This window comes from Hyla sarda, chromosome 1 (assembly GCF_029499605.1).
Source record: "Hyla sarda isolate aHylSar1 chromosome 1, aHylSar1.hap1, whole genome shotgun sequence".
NCBI lineage: Eukaryota > Metazoa > Chordata > Amphibia > Anura > Hylidae > Hyla > Hyla sarda.
Window position 1 is genome coordinate 605,924,035 of NC_079189.1, and position 21,680 is coordinate 605,945,714.

Below are 21,680 nucleotides of genomic sequence, written 5' to 3' on the forward strand. Positions count from 1 at the left end.
CTGGGACATTATACAGTAATGGAGGGATCTGGTGATAACTGGAGAGGTGACAATCCTGGGAATGCTGGGACATTATGCAGTAATGGAGGGGTCTGGTGATGACTGGAGAGGTGACACTGCTGGGAATGCTGGGACATTATACAGTAATGGAGGGGTCTGGTGATGGCTGGAGAGGTGACACTGCTGGGAATGCTGGGACATTATACAGTAATGGAGGGGTCTGGTGATGACTGGAGAGGTGACACTGCTGGGAATTCTGGGACATTATACAGTAATGGAGAGGTCTGGTGATGACTGGAGAGGTGACACTGCTGGGACATTATACAGTAATGGAGGGGTCTGGTGATGACTGGAGAGGTGACAATCCTGGGAATGCTGGGACATTATACAGTAATGGAGGGGTCTGGTGATGACTGGAGAGGTGACCCTGCTGGGAATGCTGGGACATTATACAGTAATGGAGGGGTCTGGTGATGACTGGAGAGGTGACACTGCTGGGACATTATACAGTAATGGAGGGGTCTGGTGATGACTGGAGAGGTGACACTGCTGGGACATTATACAGTAATGGAGGGGTTTGGTGATGACTGGAGAGGTGACACTGCTGGGAATGCTGGGACATTATACAGTAATGGAGGGGTCTGGTGATGACTGGAGAGGTGACACTGCTGGGAATGCTGGGACATTATACAGTAATGGAGGGGTCTGGTGATGACTGGAGAGGTGACACTGCTGGGACATTATACAGTAATGGAGGGGTCTGGTGATGACTGGAGAGGTGACACTGCTGGAAATGCTGGGACATTATACAGTAATGGAGGGGTCTGGTGATGACTGGAGAGGTGACACTGCTGGGAATTCTGGGACATTATACAGTAATGGAGGGGTCTGGTGATGACTGGAGAGGTGACACTGCTGGGAATGCTGGGACATTATACAGTAATGGAGGGGTCTGGTGATGACTGGAGAGGTGACACTGCTGGGAATGCTGGGACATTATACAGTAATGGAGGGGTCTGGTGATGACTGGAGAGGTGACACTGCTGGGACATTATACAGTAATGGAGGGATCTGGTGATGACTGGAGAGGTGACACTGCTGGGACATTATACAGTAATGGAGGGGTCTGGTGATGACTGGAGAGGTGACACTGCTGGGAATGCTGGGACATTATACAGTAATGGAGGGGTCTGGTGATGACTGGAGAGGTGACACTGCTGGGACATTATACAGTAATGGAGGGGTCTGGTGATGACTGGAGAGGTGACACTGCTGGGAATGCTGGGACATTATACAGTAATGGAGGGGTCTGGTGATGACTGGAGAGGTGACACTGCTGGGAATGCTGGGACATTATACAGTAATGGAGGGGTCTGGTGATGACTGGAGAGGTGACACTGCTGGGACATTATACAGTAATGGAGGGGTCTGGTGATGACTGGAGAGGTGACACTGCTGGGAATGCTGGGACATACAGTAATGGAGGGGTCTGGTGATGACTGGAGAGGTGACACTGCTGGGAATGCTGGGACATTATACAGTAATGGAGGGGTCTGGTGATGACTGGAGAGGTGACACTGCTGGGAATGCTGGGACATTATACAGTAATGGAGGGGTCTGGTGATGACTGGAGAGGTGACACTGCTGGGAATGCTGGGACATTATACAGTAATGGAGGGGTCTGGTGATGACTGGAGAGGTGACACTGCTGGGACATTATACAGTAATGGAAGGGTCTGGTGATGACTGGAGAGGTGACAATGCTGGGACATTATACAGTAATGGAGGGGTCTGGTGATGACTGGAGAGGTGACCCTGCTGGGACATTATACAGTAATGGAGGGGTCTGGTGATGACTGGAGAGGTGACACTGCTGGGACATTATACAGTAATGGAGGGGTCTGGTGATGACTGGAGAGGTGACACTGCTGGGAATGCTGGGACATTATACAGTAATGGAGGGGTCTGGTGATGACTGGAGAGGTGACACTGCTGGGAATGCTGGGACATTATACAGTAATGGAGGGGTCTGGTGATGACTGGAGAGGTGACACTGCTGGGAATGCTGGGACATTATATAGTAATGGAGGGGTCTGGTGATGACTGGAGAGGTGACCCTGCTGGGAATGCTGGGACATTATACAGTAATGGAGGGGTCTGGTGATGACTGGAGAGGTGGGAATGCTGGGACATTATATAGTAATGGAGGGGTCTGGTGATGACTGGAGAGGTGACCCTGCTGGGAATGCTGGGACATTATACAGTAATGGAGGGGTCTGGTGATGACTGGAGAGGTGACACTGCTGGGAATGCTGGGACATTATACAGTAATGGAGGGGTCTGGTGATGACTGGAGAGGTGACACTGCTGGGAATGCTGGGACATTATACAGTAATGGAGGGGTCTGGTGATGACTGGAGAGGTGACACTGCTGGGAATGCTGGGACATTATACAGTAATGGAGCGGTCTGGTGATGACTGGAGAGGTGACCCTGCTGGGAATGCTGGGACATTATACAGTAATGGAGGGGTCTGGTGATGACTGGATAGGTGACACTGCTGGGAATGCTGGGACATTATACAGTAATGGAGGGGTCTGGTGATGACTGGAGAGGTGACACTGCTGGGACATTATACAGTAATGGAGGGGTCTGGTGATGACTGGAGAGGTGACACTGCTGGGACATTTTTACAGTAATGGAGGGGTCTGGTGATGACTGGAGAGGTGACACTGCTGGGACATTATACAGTAATGGAGGGGTCTGGTGATGACTGGAGAGGTGACACTGCTGGGACATTATACAGTAATGGAGGGGTCTGGTGATGACTGGAGAGATGACACTGCTGGGACATTATACAGTAATGGAGGGGTCTGGTGATGACTGGAGAGGTGACACTGCTGGGACATTATACAGTAATGGAGGGGTCTGGTGATGACTGGAGAGGTGACACTGCTGGGACATTATACAGTAATGGAGGGGTCTGGTGATGACTGGAGAGATGACACTGCTGGGACATTATACAGTAATGGAGGGGTCTGGTGATGACTGGAGAGGTGACACTGCTGGGACATTATACAGTAATGGAGGGGTCTGGTGATGACTGGAGAGGTGACACTGCTGGAAATGCTGGGAAATTATACAGTAATGGAGGGGTCTGGTGATGACTGGAGAGGTGACACTGCTGGGACATTATACAGTAATGGAGGGGTCTGGTGATGACTGGAGAGGTGACACTGCTGAGACATTATACAGTAATGGAGGGGTCTGGTGATGACTGGAGAGGTGACACTGCTGGGAATGCTGGGACATTATACAGTAATGGAGGGGTCTGGTGATGACTGGAGAGGTGACACTGCTGGGAATGCTGGGACATTATACAGTAATGGAGGGGTCTGGTGATGACTGGAGAGGTGATCCTGCTGGGACATTATACAGTAATGGAGGGGTCTGGTGATGACTGGAGAGGTGACACTGCTGGGAATGCTGGGACATTATGCAGTAATGGAGGGGTCTGGTGATGACTGGAGAGGTGACACTGCTGGGAATGCTGGGACATTATACAGTAATGGAGGGGTCTGGTGATGACTGGAGAGGTGATCCTGCTGGGACATTATACAGTAATGGAGGGGTCTGGTGATGACTGGAGAGGTGACACTGCTGGGAATGCTGGGACATTATGCAGTAATGGAGGGGTCTGGTGATGACTGGAGAGGTGACACTGCTGGGAATGCTGGGACATTATACAGTAATGGAGGGGTCTGGTGATGACTGGAGAGGTGACACTGCTGGGAATGCTGGGACATTATACAGTAATGGAGGGGTCTGGTGATGACTGGAGAGGTGACACTGCTGGGACATTATACAGTAATGGAGGGGTCTGGTGATGACTGGAGAGGTGACACTGCTGGGACATTATACAGTAATGGAGGGGTCTGGTGATGACTGGAGAGGTGACACTGCTGGGAATGCTGGGACATTATACAGTAATGGAGGGGTCTGGTGATGACTGGAGAGGTGACACTGCTGGGAATGCTGGGACATTATACAGTAATGGAGGGGTCTGGTGATGACTGGAGAGGTGACACTGCTGGGACATTATACAGTAATGGAGGGGTCTGGTGATGACTGAAGAGGTGACACTGCTGGGAATGCTGGGACATTATACAGTAATGGAGGGGTCTGGTGATGACTGGAGAGGTGACACTGCTGGGAATGCTGGGACATTATACAGTAATGGAGGGGTCTGGTGATGACTGGAGAGGTGACACTGCTGGGACATTATACAGTAATGGAGGGGTCTGGTGATGACTGAAGAGGTGACACTGCTGGGACATTATACAGTAATGGAGGGGTCTGGTGATGACTGGAGAGGTGACACTGCTGGGAATGCTGGGACATTATACAGTAATGGAGGGGTCTGGTGATGACTGGAGAGGTGACACTGCTGGGAATGCTGGGACATTATACAGTAATGGAGGGGTCTGGTGATGACTGGAGAGGTGACACTGCTGGGAATGCTGGGACATTATACAGTAATGGAGGGGTCTGGTGATGACTGGAGAGGTGACACTGCTGGGAATGCTGGGACATTATACAGTAATGGAGGGGTCTGGTGATGACTGGAGAGGTGACACTGCTGGGAATGCTGGGACATTATACAGTAATGGAGGGGTCTGGTGATGACTGGAGAGGTGACACTGCTGGGAATGCTGGGACATTATACAGTAATGGAGGGGTCTGGTGATGACTGGAGAGGTGACACTGCTGGGAATGCTGGGACATTATACAGTAACACCACTGGAGGGGTCGGGGTGATGACTGTATCATTATGTGTCAGGTTCCTATAAGGTGTCAGGACGTGGCGGTCTATTTCTCCATGGAGGAGTGGGAGTATGTAGAAGGACACAAGGATCAGTACAAGGATCAGGTGATGATGGAGGATCAGCAGCCCCTCACATCAGCAGGTAATAGACATGACTATATACACACGTCCTCTCATTATTTGTATGTAAAGAATGAATTCAGTCTCTGTATGTGTTCCCTACAGTCAGATCCAGTAAGAGAACAGCAGCAGAGAGGTGTCCCCGTCCTCTTCTTCCACAGGATCAGGATCAGGTAGATGGAGATATTCCCTATGATCTGTAGAAGGGCTGTGAAGCTCTTGTGTTTTCTGCCCATATACAACCCTTTAAACTATAACCTGCAATGCCCAAAGTGTCCTGACGTCTTTATTCTTTAGCCATCCTCTGATATATATGTCCATCTTCTAGAAGTCCTGCAACTATGAGGCTCATATAATGTGTTCTGTTGTCATGATAATTAATGATCTTTTCAGCTCATGTAGAACATTCCAGGTGATTTCTCCTACTGGCTGTTGACTTTTCACATCTTATCACTCAGGATGAACATTTGATCTATATTAATACTATAGACATAAAGAAAGAAGAGACAGATGTGAGCGGTGATGAGCAGTATAAGGAGGACTATCCTACAGGAATAGATCTAATCTATATTAATGCTACAGACATAAAGGAAGAAGAAGAGTCAAATGTGAGCGGTGATGAGCAGTATAAGGAGGACATTCCTACAGGGATAGATCTAATCTATATTAATACTACAGACATAAAGGAAGAAGAAGAGACAAATGTGAGCGGTGATGAGCAGTATAAGGAAGGCCTTTCTACAGGTGAGTAGTAACCCTTAAGTGCAGAGAAGAGTCACACGTTCTATATAGTCACCGGCTGCAAGAATAGTGTGTTGTTGTTTTTTTGTTTGTTTTTTAGCTGTGTGTCCTGTTGGTCTTTTCTGCTCTATATTTCCCCATTCAGCCAAAATGCAAACTAAATATAGATTAAGAATTGTCATAGTTTTGTTCCCTGACCTCTTCCCTGACTTTCATACTGTGTTGTTCATTACGCCTAGCTCCTTAGTAGAGTATGGATCGGGACGGTAGTTTGGGGGCCACCCTATTAACCCCTTAACGACTAAGGATGTAGAATGTACATCCTGGTGCGGAGGTAAATTTACGCACCAGGATGTACATTTAACTGTACATGACTGCGAGCATCGGACCGGTGCGCACGTTTAAATAGATGATCGGATCGTCTTCGGAGCTGCCGCGGCGATCCGATCATCTAAAATGGCCGCCAGAGGTCCCCTCACCTGCCTCGTCTCCTGGGGTCTTCTGCTCTGGTCTGAGATCGAGCAGACCAGAGCAGAAGATGACTGATAATACTGATCAGTGCTGTGCCCTATGCATAGCACTGCACAGTATTAGCAATCAACTGATTGCTATAGATAATCCCCAATGGGGACTTAAAAAGTGTACAACAAAAAAAGTAAAAAAAACAAAATGTAAAAAATAAAAAGTAAAAAAAATGGGAAAAATCCCCTTTCCCAATAAAAATATAAATTGTCCCTTTTTCACATTTTTTACGCCCAAAAAGCATTGAAAAAAAACAAAGGATAGGGGATAAGATGTCTGATCACTGGGGACCCCCGCAATTTGTCAATCAGCACCCACCTTTGCGCTCTCTTTCCAGCACTCGAGGCTCCGAGTGTGCAGCGTGACGACCACATGGTCGGGGTATGGTGACATGACTCCACCCCCATGTGACATCACGCCCCGCACGGAAGGCCCTTCCATAGACTTGCATTGAGGGGGGCGGACATGACATCATGATGCCCCGTCCCCTGCACTGCCTGTCATCAGCCTTGGAGAAAACTTAGCTCCGGGCTACTGAGGTACCGGGCTGCTTCAGGGGGGATCGCGGGGGTCCCCCTTTGGATAGGGGATAAGATGTGTAACAGTGGAGTACCCCTTTAACGTCAAAATGGGCTTGGTCCATAAGGGGTTAAGGAGGTATACAACTCAAAAGACAGAGGGTGTGAGTCAGTTCAGGGCCTCACTTAACCCTGTCCAGCCTGACAGCAGCAGCATAGGCTATTTTAAGAGTATAATGTAAAGGTTCTTGTGTATGCCTTGTGCTTACCTGTTTTAGCTGATGCGGCAGGCATGAGTTGTAAACAATGTATTTAAAGATAAGAATCAGCTCACCATAAAATCCAAATGTCCAGCACAACCGTTTCTCGTGGAAGCTCGGATGTAGACGCGGAGGCTGGGTCCTCAGGTGAATTAATCACTGGAAATGAAGTGGAAATGACTTCCGGCTTTCAACACTGGTAAAATCCAAATTTTATTCCAACAAAATAAAAATCCAAGTGCAGCATAAACAAAGGATAAAAATACACAAACGAAACGCACCAAACGTTTCATTTGTGTATTTTTATCCTTTGTTTATGCTGCACTTGGATTTTAACTTTTGTTGGAATAATACCTTCATTTCCAGGCATGAGTTGTGCATTATGTGGCGGTTGAAGTCTCTAGGCTGTGTTCATGTGTTGAACGTTTAATACATTTTTCCTGCATTTAGGCTGTTTTTTGCTGTCCACAGTGCTCTCTGCTGACACCTCTGTCCGTGCCAGGAACTGTCCAGAGCAGCATAGGTTTGCTATGGGGATTTTCTCCTGCTCTGGACAGTTCCAGATACGGGCATCAGGTGTCAGCAGAGAGCACTGTGGACAAGACAAAAAAAGAAATTAAAAAAGAAAAGAATTTCCTCTGTAGCATACAGCTGCTAAAAAGTACTGGAAGGGTAAAGAGTAATTTACAAATCTGTTTAACTTTCTGGCACCAGTTGATAAAAAAAAAAAAATTGTTTTCCTCCGGAGTACCCCTTTAACGTTTTCATCATCGGCATCCTGCTGAGAACAAGCTGCTGGGGTATACGATAGCTGAGAGTATGCGCCAGGAACCTGTTCTTAATAAGATGCTGAGCAATATTTGTGACAGAAACTCTACACGCAATGTGAACCTAGCTTAAATATATATATTGATCCCATAGAGATAGAAAATAGAGCTCGGGGGGAGGTGTATAACAACTATCTATCCCTACCCTAATGGCAGCAGTATACAGCTAGAGCTGGAGGCGGTGGTATTAATAAAAAAAAACAGCAGCAGTATACAGCTAAAGCTTGGCAAAAAAGCTGAAGGAGAAGTGGATAACTGCTATATTCCCTAATCACATGAATAGCTACAACTAGAGATGAGCGAATTTACAGTAAATTCGATTCGTCACGAACTTCTCGGCTCGGCAGTTGATGACTTTTCCTGCATAAATTAGTTCAGCTTTCCGGTGGGCTGGAAAAGGTGGATACAGTCCTAGGAAAGAGTCTTCTAGGACTGTATCCACCTTTTCCAGCCCACGGGAGCACCTGAAAGCTGAACTCATTTATGCAGGATAAGTCATCAACTGCCGAGCCGAGAAGTTCGTGACGAATCAAATTTACTGTAAGTTCACTCATCTCTAGCTGCAACAGTATATAGATAGAGCTGGAGGAGAGGTGTATAACTACTATATATCCTGATAACATAAATAGCAGCAGTATACAAATAGAGCTGGAGGGGAGGTGTGTAACTACTATATATCCTGATCCCATAGATAACAGCAGCAGTATACAGATAGAGCTAGAGGATTGGTGTACAACTACTATATATCCTGATCCTATAAAGATATCAGCAGCAGTATACAGATGGAGCTGGAGGAGTCGTGTATAACTACTATATATCCTGACCCCATAGAGATAGCAGCAGTATACATATAGAGCTGGAGGGGAGGTGTATAACTACTATATATCCTGATCCCTTAGAGAAGCAGCAGTATACAGTTAGAGCTGAAGAAGAGGTGTATAACTACTATATATCCTGATGCCATAGAGATTGCAGTAGCAGTATACAGATAGAGCTGGAGGGGGAGGTGTTTAACTACTATATAGTCTGATCTGAAAGCCATAACAGCAGCAGTATACAGATAGAGCTGAAGGGGAGGTGTGTAACTATTTTATATCCTGATCCCAGTATATATAGCTATATAAAGCATTTTTTTAAATATTTGTAATTTTTTTTTTTTTTTTTTTAAAGTACCGACATTACTTAACCTGCTCCCTTCCCCCAACTCAAATTTGCAAATCTGATAAAATTGCGCTTAATGATATTGGACAAAAAAAATTTAAATATATGCAAAATTAGCAGGTTATGTTAGGTTCACATTGCCATTCGCATCCGACCCGTTAAGGGTCCGATCCACTTTTTCTGACAGAACTCCGAGTAGCGGTATCAGACATCAATGTAAACGAGGCCTTGGTCATAAATAATAAAATCTGTTTTTTTCTTGGCAGATGACTGTACCAGGAGATCAGAGGAGAATCTTATATCTTCATATTATAAAGCAGATGATGATATCACACAAGATACATATGAAGAACATTCCATTATCCCAGATACACCCTCAGCCCTTCACAGCCAAGATCTCTCATCTCATCCCGTTATACCCGTCCTGTCTTTTGATTCACCGCAGACTGAAGCAAAGGGGAAGCCATTTTCATGTTTAGAATGTGGAAAAGGTTTTATGCACAAATCAAATCTCGTGAGACATAAGAGAATTCACACAGGAGAGAAGCCATTTTCATGTTCAGAATGTGAAAAATGTTTTACCGTGAAAACGTATCTTCTTGAACATCAAAGAACTCACACAGGGGAAAAGCCATTTTCATGTTCAGAATGTGGGAAACCTTATAGTACCAAATCAGCTCTTTTAAAGCATGAAAAGCATCACACAGGGGAAAAGGCATTTTCTTGCTCTGAATGTGGGAAATGTTATACTCAGAAATCACAACTTGTGAGACATCAAAAAATTCACACAGGGGAGAAACCATTTTCATGTCTAGAATGTGAGAAATGTTTTACTCTGAAATCACAACTTATTACCCATCAAAAAACGCACACAGGAGAGAAGCCATTTTCATGTTCAGAATGTGGAAAATGTTTTAGTAAGAAATCCAATCTCGGTAAACATCAAATATCTCACACAGGGGAGAAGCCATTTTCATGTTCAGATTGTGGGAAATGTTTTGCTTTGAAATCAATTCTTGTTGAACATTTGAGAACGCACACAGGGGAGAGGCCATATTCCTGTTCAGAATGTGGGAAATGTTTTACATTGAAATCAACTCTGGTCGAGCATGTGAGAATTCACACAGGAGAGAAGCCATTTTTCTGTTCAGAATGTGGGAAATGTTTTACTACAAAGTCAATTCGCGATAAACACCAACGAACTCACACGGGGGAGAAGCCATTTTCATGCTCAGAATGTGGGAAATGTTTTAGTCAGAAGTCAACTCTTAACAAACATCAAAAACTTCACACAGGGACAAGTCAGTTTACAGGATTAAATGATGATTGGACAATGTCGGCAATTACAAACACGTGTCATATATCAAAAAGTGTTATAGACTCCTGACAGCGCACCCAGGTATGAACCATAGGGCATAGAATAGTTGACATTAATATTTATAATTGTATCTAAAATGTTGTTAACATTTGTTAATAGAAGTTTACATTTAAAGGGGTTATCCAGGAAAAAACTTTTATATAATAAATAAATATCTATATATATATATCTATATATATATATCTATATATATATATATATATATATATATATATCTCTCTATCTCAACTGGCTCCAGAAAGTTAAACAGATTTGTAAATTACTTCTATTAAAAAATCTTAATCCTTTCAGTACTTATGAGCTTCTGAAGTTAAGGTTGTTCTTTTCTGCCTAAGTGCTCTCTGATGGCACGTGTCTCGGGAACCGCCCAGTTTAGAAGCAAATCCCCATAGCAAACCTCTTCTAAACTGGGCGTTTCCCGAGACACATATCATCAGAGAGCACTTAGACAGAAAAGAACAACCTTAACTTCAGAAGATCATAAGTACTGAAAGGATTATGATTTTTTAATAGAAGTAATTTACAAATCTGTTTCTCTTTCTGGAGCCAGTTGATATATAAAAAAAAGATTTTTCCTGGATAACCCCTTTAAATCCTGGAGTTTAACGTCTATACTTTTCATACAGTATTAAACGGTTACGATGTTCCATATGATAATGATACTCGCCAATCCACGTAAAAAAAACTTTATTTAAATGGGCACTGTCATTTTCTATGTTGTACATCTTGACAAAACATTAGCCTTTCTAATATACTTAATAAAAAATTTTTTGCTGCTTTTTATAGAAATTGTGGCTTACAACCACTAGGGGTCCCCATACCATCCAGAACCCGTCCTGTCGCAGCATCATCTTTGTCCAGGCATAGACATGAATGGAGGGGGCGGGACTTCACGTCACAACCACTGCTGCCGAAACCCGGCGTTTGTTTAGAACGTCGGGCGCTCCGCTGGGGTCCCCCGCGATCAGACATCTTATGGATAGGGGACACAGGGGACCACCATCATGGGGGGTACAGCCAGTACTCCAGTAAGGGTCCCGGGCCTTAGCTGCACTTCCCTGCAGCAGCCCAAGCACAGAAGCAGGAGACGCTGTTTAAAGTGGTCTCCTGCTTCCATGGGCAGACAGAGGGGACCCTCCGCTGCCAGAGACACTACCTGTGGCATGCATGTCCTGTAATATCAGCGCAGGGGCTGCAGCCGTACTGAGTCTGAAGAGCAGATAGGACGCCCCTCCCCTCACACTATTGGTGGAGCAGGCGCATGCTTTGTGCTTCCTGCTCTCCACCAAAGACCCTGACACACGTAGCCACTTGGAAGAGGACAACTACCCATGCATGGGGGGGGGGGGGGTTGCAATTTGAGGGTTAGTGGGAGGTAAGTAGGCACTCTCATGCAACAGCTGGAGGCACACTTGTTGAGAAACAGTGAGATAGTGTTTATTTACCTTAATCTCATTGTTTCTCATCCAGGGTGCCTCTAGCTGTTGCAAAACTACAGCTCCCAGCATGCTTTTAGCTGTGTGGGCATGCTGTGAGTTGTAGGTTTGCAACAGCTGAAGACACCCTATTTGGGAAACAATTTTATATCGATCTATTCATTTATTTATTTAGGGTCTATACTAACTAGACGCCAGGACTGTCTGCCGGCCGTATCTATCTAATGCAAATAAGGCAGCAGCACACCCAGGCAGTATTCGGTGAAATTCTTAGAGCTTTATTAGCCCAAGTTCAGTGCAACGTTTCAACGGTAAAGCTTGATAAAGATGGTGTGATACCGTTGAAACGTTGCACTGAACATGGGCTAATAAAGCACTAAGAATTTCACTGAATACTGCCTGGGTGTGCTGCTGCCTTATTTGTATGTATGGACGTGGTCTGCGACTGGGACCCCGCTTTCTTTTGCTTGCACCCCTAACCCTGAAGTATCTATTGGAGGTTGTGCTGCCTACTCCTTGCTTTGTATCTATCTATCTCTCTCATATCTATCTATCTACAGTGGGGATCAAAAGTGTGGGCACCCCAGGTAAAAATTTGTATTAATGTGCATAAAGAAGCCAAGGAAAGATGGAAAAATCTCCAAAAGGCATCAAATTACAGATTAGACATTCTTATAATTTGTCAACAAAATTTAGATTTTATTTCCATCATTTACACTTTCAAAATAACAGAAAACAAAAAAATTGTGTCCGCAAAAGTTTGGTCACCCTGCAGAATTTATAGCATGCACTGCCCCCTTTGCAAAGCTGAGACCTGCCAGTGTCATGGATTGTTCTCAATCATCATCTGGGAAGACCCGGTGATGTCAATCTCAAAGGTTTTTAATGCCCAGACTCATCTGACCTTGCCCCAACAATCAGCACCATGGGTTCTTCTAAGCAGTTGTCTAGAAATCTGAAACGTAAAATAGTTGACGCTCACAAAGCTGGAGAAGGCTATAAGAAGATAGCAAAATGATTTCAGGTGTCAATATCCTCTGTTCGGAATGTAATTGAGAAATGGCAGTCACCAGGAACAGTGGAAGTTAAAGCAAGATCTGGAAGACCAAGAAAAATATCAGACAGAACAGCTTGCAGGATTGTGAGAAAAACAATTCAAACCCCACGTTTGACTGTACAGTCCCTCCAGAAAGATCTGGCAGACACTGGAGTTGTGGTACACTATTCCACTATAAAGAGATACTTGTACAAATATGGTCTTCATGGAAGAGTCATCAGAAGAAAACCTCTTCTACGTCCTCACCACAAAAATCAGCGTTTGAACTTTGCAAATGAACATATAGACAAGCCTGATGCATTTTGGAAACAAGTTCTGTGGACCAATGAGGTTAAAATTGAACTTTTTGGCCGGAATGAGCAAAGGTACGTTTGGAGAAGAAGGGGAACAGAATTTAATGAAAAGAACCTCTGTCCAACTGTTAAGCATGGGGGTGGATCAATCATGCTTTGGGGTTGTATTGCAGCCAGTGGCACAGGGAACATCTCACGAGTACAAGGAAAAATGGATTCAATAAAATTTCAGCAAATTTTGGATGCTAACTTGATGCCATCTGTGAAAAAGCTGAAGATAAAGAGAGGATGGCTTCTACAAATGGATAATGATCCTAAACACACCTCAAAATCCACGGGGGATTACATCAAGAGGCATAAACTGAAGGTTTCGCCATGGCCTTCACAATCTCCTGACCTCAACATAATTGAAAATCTATGGATAGACCTTAAAAAAGCAGTGTGTGACAGACAGCCCAGAAATCTCAAAGAACTGGAAGACTTTTGTAAGGAAGGATGGGCAAAGATACCTCAAACGTGAATTGAAAGACTCTTGGCTGGCTACAAAAAGCGTTTACAAGCTGTGATACTTGCCAAAGGGGGCAGTACAAGATATTAACTCTGCAGGGTGCCCAAACCTTTGCAGATGCCATTTATATCTAGCTATATATCTAATATCTATCTCATATCTATCTATCTCAATCTATCTCTCCTGTCTCTCTCTCTCATATCTATCTATCTCTCCTGTCTATCTCTCTCTCTCATATCTATCTCTCCTATCTATCTATCTCCTATCATCTTTCCTGGTCGCCATGACAGCACCACCTGAAGAGGGACTCCGCCCCTAGGGCCAGGAAACTTGAGGATAAAAAGAAGAACCCTCCTCCTCGGCCTCAGTGTTTCTTGTCCCCGGATGCCTGTGTGAGGCAGGAGTCCCTGTCTCAGGTGTTGGGATAGCCGCGCCCGGGCTACAATCCCTGTAGTCTTGGGGTACTGGCGGTCCTGATTACCTCCTTAAGGGGGAGAGTCGTGACTGGTTTTCCTGTGCGCGATTCCTGGCCTGCTGCAAGGTGAACGTTGCTCACGGATCGCGCGTAGTGCAGGGCGGGCAGCAGAGGAACAACTGATAGTCTTCCTGTTACTCCACATGCGTCACTATAGTATGACACAGAATGGAATGGCTGGAAGTACGTCACTGAGTAATTTGATGGGCCGGATCTGACGTCGGACGCCGGCATCTCGGTGCGGAAGTGCGGCCCTGTAGTATTTGGTCCTCGTTCTCCAAAGGAAGTAAGCCAGCAGTTACAGCCTGTAGCAGCATGAACTCTTCCAAGGAGGGACCCGGGTGAATCCTCAGCAAAGAATCCTCAGCATTTTAGTTAATTTGGGGTCCTATTAAAGGGGTACTTCAGTGAATAATTTTTTTTTTAAATCAACTGGTGCCAGAAAGTTAAAACAGATTTGTAAATTACTTCTATAAAAAAATCTTTACACTTCCAGTACTTTTTAGCAGCTGTATGCTACAGAGGAAATTCTTTTCTTTTTGAATTTCTTTTTTGTCTTGTCCACAGTTCTCTCTGCTGACACCTCTATCCGTACCAGGAACTGTCCAGAGCAGGAGAAAATCCCCATTGCAAACCTATACTACTCTGGACAGGTCCTGACACGGGCAGCAGGTGTCAGCAGAGAGCACTGTGGTCAGACAAAAAAGAAATTCAAAAAGTATTGAATTTCCTCTGTAGCATACAGCTGCTAAAAAGTACTGGAAGGGTAAAGATTTTTTAATAGAAGTCATTTACAAATCTGTTTAACTTTCTGGCACCAGTTGATTAAAACATTTTTTTTCCCCACCGGAGTACCCCTTTAAAGGGGTACTCCACTGGAAAACATTTTTTTTTTAAATCAACTGATGACAGAAAGTTAAACAAATTAGTAAATTACTTCTATTAAAAAAAAATGTAATCCTTCTAGTACTTATCAGCTGCTATAAGCTCCACAGGAAGTTCTTTTCTTTTTGAATTTCCTTTCTGTCTCACCACAGTGTTCTCTGCTGACACCTCTGTCTGTGCCAGAAACTGTCCAGAGCAGGAGAAGTTTGCTATGGGGATTTGTTCCTACTCTGGACAGTTCCTAAAATGGACAGAGGTGTCAGCAGAGAGCACTGTGGTCAGACAGAAAGGAAATTCTAATAGAAAAGAACTTCCTCTGGAGTATACAGCAGCTGGATTAAGATTTTTTAATAGAAGTAATTTACAAATACAAAGAAAGCAGGTAGATGCCAGTGATTAAGAAACTTCACCTTCATTGGAACCACATAAAATCATCGACATGGAGAGAATTCAGTAAGACAAACATTTAAAATTCCAGGAGTCAGCGCCAAGCATGACGCGTTTCAGGTCATGTGACCTTTCATCAGATGCATGGTGGGAAGCAGAAGGGTGGGGGAATAAATCCCAGTCTCCTAATGGAACAGGTCAGTAAGAGTTCTATCCTACGAACCAGGGATTAACCCTGTCCGTTCCAAAAATAGAGACACCCATCTGCTATACATAACAGGTACAAAATCATAAATCATTGAACACCTATAACCATAGTTACAAGATAAGTGCAAACAATATATATGAAACCTGTATATTTTTTAGGGAGACCGGACAGGGTTAATCCCTGGTTCGTAGGATAGAACTCTTACTGACCTGTTCCATTAGGAGACTGGGATTTATTCCCCCACCCTTCTGCTTCCCACCATGCATCTGATGAAAGGTCACATGACCTGAAACGCGCCATGCTTGGCGCTGACTCCTGGAATTTTAAATGTTTGTCTTACTGAATTCTCTCCATGTCGATGATTTTACGTGGTTCCAATAAAGGTGAAGTTTCTTAATCGCTGGCATCTACCTGCTTTCTTCATGTCCTTGGAGGATTATATTGCAGTGCGGTGGCCGGGTGAGCTGACTATCTTCCTACTTTAATTTACAAATACGTTTAACTTTCTGGCATCAGTTGATTTTAAAATAATAATAATAAAAAGTTTTCCACCTTAGTACTCTACTGGAATTTTTTTTTAAATCAACTGGAGCCAGAAAGTTAAACAGATTTGTAAATTAAAATAGTAGTGAGATGAGAAAAGAGAGGGCACACAAGAGGCAACTTCACCTTGGCTAGGATGCAGCATAGTCTTGGCACCTATATAGTCCTCTCCTGCGGGGTGCACATACAAAGATATGTAGTATCAAATCTAAACAAAAAGGAAAGCACGTACGTGCACTCACCGCTCAGCAGAGACAGTTCGGTGTCGGAGTCCGGTTCACGAGGAGCTGGATCACAGCATCAGCGCAGGTGTTGTGGTGCTCAGAGGGCCACAACACCTGCGCTGATGCTGTGATCCAGCTCCTCGTGAACCGGACTCCCACGCCGAACTGTCTCCGCTGAGCGGTGAGTGCATGTACGTGCTTTCCTTTTTGTTTAGATTTGTAAATTACTTCTATTAAAAAATCTAAATCCTTCCAGTACTTATCAGCTGCTGTTATGATCCACAGGGAGTTCTTTTCTTTTTGAATGTCCTTTCTGCCTGACCACAGTGCTCTCTGCTGACACCTCTGTCCATTTTAGGAACTGTCCAGAGCAGGAGAGGTTTTCTATGGGGGATTTGCTCCTAAAATGGACAGAGGTGTCAGCAGAGAGCACTGTGGTCAGACAGAAAGGAAATTCAAAAATAAAAACTTCCTGTGGAGCATACAGCAGCTGATAAGTACTGGAAGGATTAAGATTTTTTAATAGAAGTAATTTACAAATCTGTTTAACTTTCTGGCACCAGTTGATTTAAAAAAAAATTAACCCTATAAGGAAAGGTCTGGACTGGGTAATAGAAGACCCAAAAATACTTACTATATACTTACTACAGACGCCAGTCCCATGGGGTAGGGAGCGCATATTGGAGACTCAAATTTTCAAGGTCCTTGGAATTTTTAAGAAAAATTACTCTCAAACGCAAAAGAACTTTTAGCAGTTTATTATACTCTGACAGAGGCTCAGAATCTTCTCCATCAGGAAAATATACAAATCTTTTCAGACAATTCCACCACACTGGCCCTTATTTACTAAGAGTGTTGTGTAGGTTTCTTTGTGGGTTTTAATTCCCTACAATTTATTTTCCATGCAGTTTCCACTTTCCCTACACTTTGCTTTTTTTTTTTTTTTTCCCCACATGTTCTGATCTGTAGGGTTTTCCTCAGCTGAAATCCACAAAATTTTCTGTGGAAACCTTAGTAAATATGTTGGGTTTTTGTGAAAATGTCAGGAACACGATCCCTTTTCCCGACAGCGATGCCCCATTTCGGGTTTTCTTAGTAAAATGGAGAGTTAGTCGTTTTTTTTTTTTTTTTTTAATTCTGGCGCAGACAGAATTTTTGGCGCGATGCGCGAAAATCTGGCGCGAAACCCCACGAAACATGTCGGGTTTGCAATAGTAAATGAGGGCCAGTGCTTGTGTAAATCCGTCAAGGTACTACAAGAATCGAATCGCTTAGACAGATTGGTACTACAGGCTGATCCAACTTTGATGTAATGTCCTTAAAACAAGTCAAAATGAGCCTCATTAGTGTGTTTGGCCTCTACATGCCCGTATGACCTCCCTACAATGCCTGGGCATGCTCCTGATGAGGTGGAGGATGGTCTCCTGAGAGTTGTCCTCCCAGACCTGGACTAAAGCATCCGCCAACTCCTGGACAGTCTGTGGTGGATGCAGCGAGACATGATGTCCCAGATGTGCTCAATCGGATTCAGGTCTGGGGAACGGGCGGCCAGTCCATAGCATCAATGCCTTCCTCTTGCAGGAACTGCTGACATACTCCAGCCACATGAGGTCTAGCATTGTCTTACATTAGGAGGAACCCAGGGCCAACCGCACCAGCATATGGTCTGAGGATCTCATCTCCGTACCTAATGGCAGTCAGGCTACCTCTGGCAAGCACATGGAGGGCTGTGCAGCCCCCCAAAGAAATGCCACCCCACACCATTACTGACCCACCGCCAAACCGGTCATGCTGGAGGATGTTGCAGGCAGCAGAACATTCTCCACGGTGTCTCCATACTCTGTCACATGTGCTCAGTGTGAACCTGTTTTCATCTGTGAAGAGCACAGGGCGACAGTAGCGAATTTGCCAATCTTGGTGTTCTCTGGCAAATGCCAAATGTCCTGCACAGTGTTGGGCTGTAAGCACAACCCCACCTGTGGACGTCGGGCCTTCATACCACCCTCATGGAGTCTGTTTCTGACCGTTTGAGTGGATGCACATTTGTGGCCTGCTGGAGGTCATTTTGCAGGGCTCTGGCAGTGCTCCTCCATGCACAAAGTCTGAGGTAGCGGTCCTGTTGCTGGGTTGTTTCCCTCCTATGGCCTCTTCCACATCTCCTGATGTACTGGCCTGTCTCCTGGTAGCGCCTCCATGCTCTGGACACTACGCTGACAGACACAGCAAACCTTCTTGCCACAGCTCGCATTGATGTGCCATCCTGGATGAGCTGCACTACCTGAGCCACTTGTGTGGGTTGTAGACTCAGTCTCATGCTACCACTAGAGTGAAAGCATCGCCAAAACATCAGCCAGGAAGCATAAGAACTGAGAAGTGGTCTGTGGTCACCACCTGCAGAACCACTCCTTTATTGGGGGTGTCTTGCTAATTGCCTATAATTTCCACCTGTTGTCTGTTTCATTTGCACAACAGCATGTGAAATTGATTGTCAATCAGTGTTCTTCCTGAGTGGACAGTGTGATTTCACAGAAGTGTCATTGACTTAGAGTTACATTGTGTTGTGTTAGTGTTCCCTTTATTTTTTTTGAGCAGTTTATCACCTATCTGTCTACAGTCCAAATAGAAGCAGCACCTCCAGTAATGATACACAGCAGCGATTGGTGCCGGCACACTAGATCCTCGGCTCTCCAATTCTCCACAATAGAACAAATAGATCTAGCACAATATACGTGGAATAATGTGTGGTTTATTCCATGATGCAGCAGGCAACGTTTCGGTGACCGCACACTTGGGAATGGTGGCGTGAGGTTAGGGATGGGCGGTATGACCAAATGTGTGTATCACGGTATTTTTTAAACTTTTGGCGGTTCCACGGTATATAACGGTATTTCCTAGGGGTTGGCATGGCGGGACATGCTCGCATGCGAATGCCGGGTCGTTACTCACCACCTGCTTCCTCCGCTGTCCCAGGTCGCCGGCGTGTGTGTAACCGCCCTCTAGGGCGAGTGCGCACCAGTTCTCTGTGATTTAAAGGGCCAGTACGCCCTTAATTGGTTACTACTGCAAGAGGAAACAGGAAGTCAGCACTTCCTGTTTCCTCTTGCCGGATCTTTGTGCCTTGCTGCCTGAGAGAAAGCGTACCTTCTGTGTCTCCTGCTATTCCATGTACTAGTTCCTTCAGCTCCGTTTTCTGACCATACTCCAGTACCGCCTGTCCTGACCTTCCAGCCTGTCCCCGACTACGAGTTTGCCTCATCCTTCCTGTACCTCGTTACACCCCGGCAGCCTGTGTGGACGAGTCTTATCAGGGGTAATGACCTGGGTGCCGCCTGCCACTGCAAGTCCATCCCGCTTTGTGGCGAGCCCTGGTGACTCCGCTCCCTGGTACGGCTCACACCATCATCCACACAGATTCAGCGGCTCCACCTCACCACTGCCGTTACCCCCAGAAGGAGCGAGTATCCACCTGTAGACAGCTGTTTGGGGGGTGATTGCCCCTAGTCAGTACAGAGCAGGGTGTTCTGGCTTATCTGGTGAGAGGCCTGTCCATGTGGACCAAAAGGGTAAGGTTTCTCCTTGAGGAGGACAACCTAACGGTGTGTGAAGATTCATAGGCCTTTAGCACTCTGGGAATTCTGGGAAGAAAGGATATGCACAGAAGCTGGCAGGAGACCAAACTCAGGAAGTGTAAAGAAGCACAGACTGAAAGCTGCTGCAGAGAGCTTGAGGTCTTCTATTCATCACAGCGCTGCAAACATGTGAGGGCGGAAGTGGTCCCCCAGCAGGCTTCAGTGACATCATGCCTACTGGGAAACGCCCACTTCCGCCTCTTGGAAGATTTCACTATGTGAGCAAGAATAAAAAGGTAAGATACACAGCTTTTAAAAGCTCTGAAATTTTTTCTAAGGGTGGGAGGGGTGTTAGGAGTAGTTTGGGAACATAGCCTGAGGTAGTTTAGAAAAGTTTATTTAGTGACAGGTACTCTTTAACCCCTTTAGGACTCAGCCCATTTTGGCTTTAAAGGACATCTGTAGTGCAAAAGGATAGGGGATAAGTTCTAGATCGCGGGGGGTCCGAGCGCTGGGGCCCCCCGGGATCTCCTGGACAGGGCCGCAGCAGTATGCTGGAAAGGGGGCGTTCTGTCCCCGCATGACACGGCGGCCGACACCCCCCCCTCCATGTACCCCATAGAGATACATGGAGGGTGTGTGTCTGCCCCGGCTTTCTGCTGGGGACGAAACTTCACTTCCTGCAGACTGCCGCGGCCCTGTCCAGGAGATCCAGCGCGCGGACCCCCCCCCCGATCTATAACTTATCCCCTATCCTTTGGATAGGGGATAAGTTATTTTGTGCTAGAGTACTCCTTTATGGACCCAGACAATTTTATTTTCAGTATGAGTAAGGCTAGGTTACCTGGCTGAAACGCGTTACTTTTATCCTGTTTCCACTGGTGTCTAAATAAAGTTTCTGAAACTGCACGAGGACTGCGCTGGATTCATCTTTCCTTCTTCCATTGTTGTTGGTGCGGGGTTGCACCCTATCCGAGCGCGGTCGCTGGACGTGTCCGGGGTGAGCTGATGAACTTTGCTGCTTTGTATCCATAATTTTATTTTTACGTTTTCGTTTTTTACTCCTCGCCTTCAAAAAATCATAACTCTTATATTTTCATCCACAGACTAGTATGAACATGCTTATGAAGCATCCGTGCTTGTCTTAGAGCTAAATGGCTTGTGAGTCTCACCATAACACTGCTGCTATTTTTTTGTGAAATGGCTATTTCCTGTTGGAGTTCCTTCACTCCAACTACAAATCCCAGGATTCCTTGTTTGTAAGGCTAGGTTCAGACTACGGAATTTCCGCCGGAATTTTCGCTTTGAAATTTCAGGCAGAAATTCCGCTTACTATAATGCATAGTGTAGAATGGTTTTCCGTTCACAAATTCACACTTCGGAATTTGTGAAGCGGAAAATCCGGATGAAAAATCCGCTAGAAAATTTCCGCCTGAAGAAAGGGGTTGCTCTTTCTTCAGTCGGAAATCCTAGCGGAACACATAGCAGTCTATAGGAGACTGCAGTGTCCGCGCGGTCCTAGCTCCGACTAATTCAGTCGGCGCAGGCGGAACTCGGAATCTCCGGGCGGAAATTTTCTGCCCGGAGACTCCGTAGTCTGAACCTAGCCTAAGAGTTAGGTCCCTTCTCTCCCTCCCACACCTCAGCCACCCCACCCATTGAAGCGCACCTGAGCTCCCCATCATGCTTTGCTGTGTTTGAAGCTACAATTCCCAAGCAGTCGCTCCACCCATTGAAGCAGACT

General features: G+C 45.4%; 2 protein-coding genes across 3 annotated transcripts in view; one reads left to right on the top strand and one right to left on the bottom strand.

Moving 5' to 3' along the window:
• The window catches only part of LOC130296941 (zinc finger protein OZF-like), a 34,510-nt gene extending 24,022 nt beyond the window's left edge, over positions 1–10,488 (top strand). Inside the window, exons 2-5 of one of the 2 annotated variants that reach the window (XM_056549010.1) lie at positions 4,840–4,966; positions 5,050–5,117; positions 5,403–5,688; positions 9,240–10,488. In XM_056549010.1, coding sequence (XP_056404985.1) covers positions 4,840–4,966; positions 5,050–5,117; positions 5,403–5,688; positions 9,240–10,360 — 1,602 coding nt within the window. In that variant the 3' untranslated portion in view covers positions 10,361–10,488. The remainder of the gene's footprint in view (positions 1–4,839; positions 4,967–5,049; positions 5,118–5,402; positions 5,689–9,239) is intronic. The other variant, XM_056549015.1, reaches the window with a different exon arrangement.
• The window catches only part of LOC130296691 (oocyte zinc finger protein XlCOF22-like), a 63,945-nt gene that overhangs the window by 40,306 nt on the left and 1,959 nt on the right, over positions 1–21,680 (bottom strand). The window lies entirely within an intron of this gene.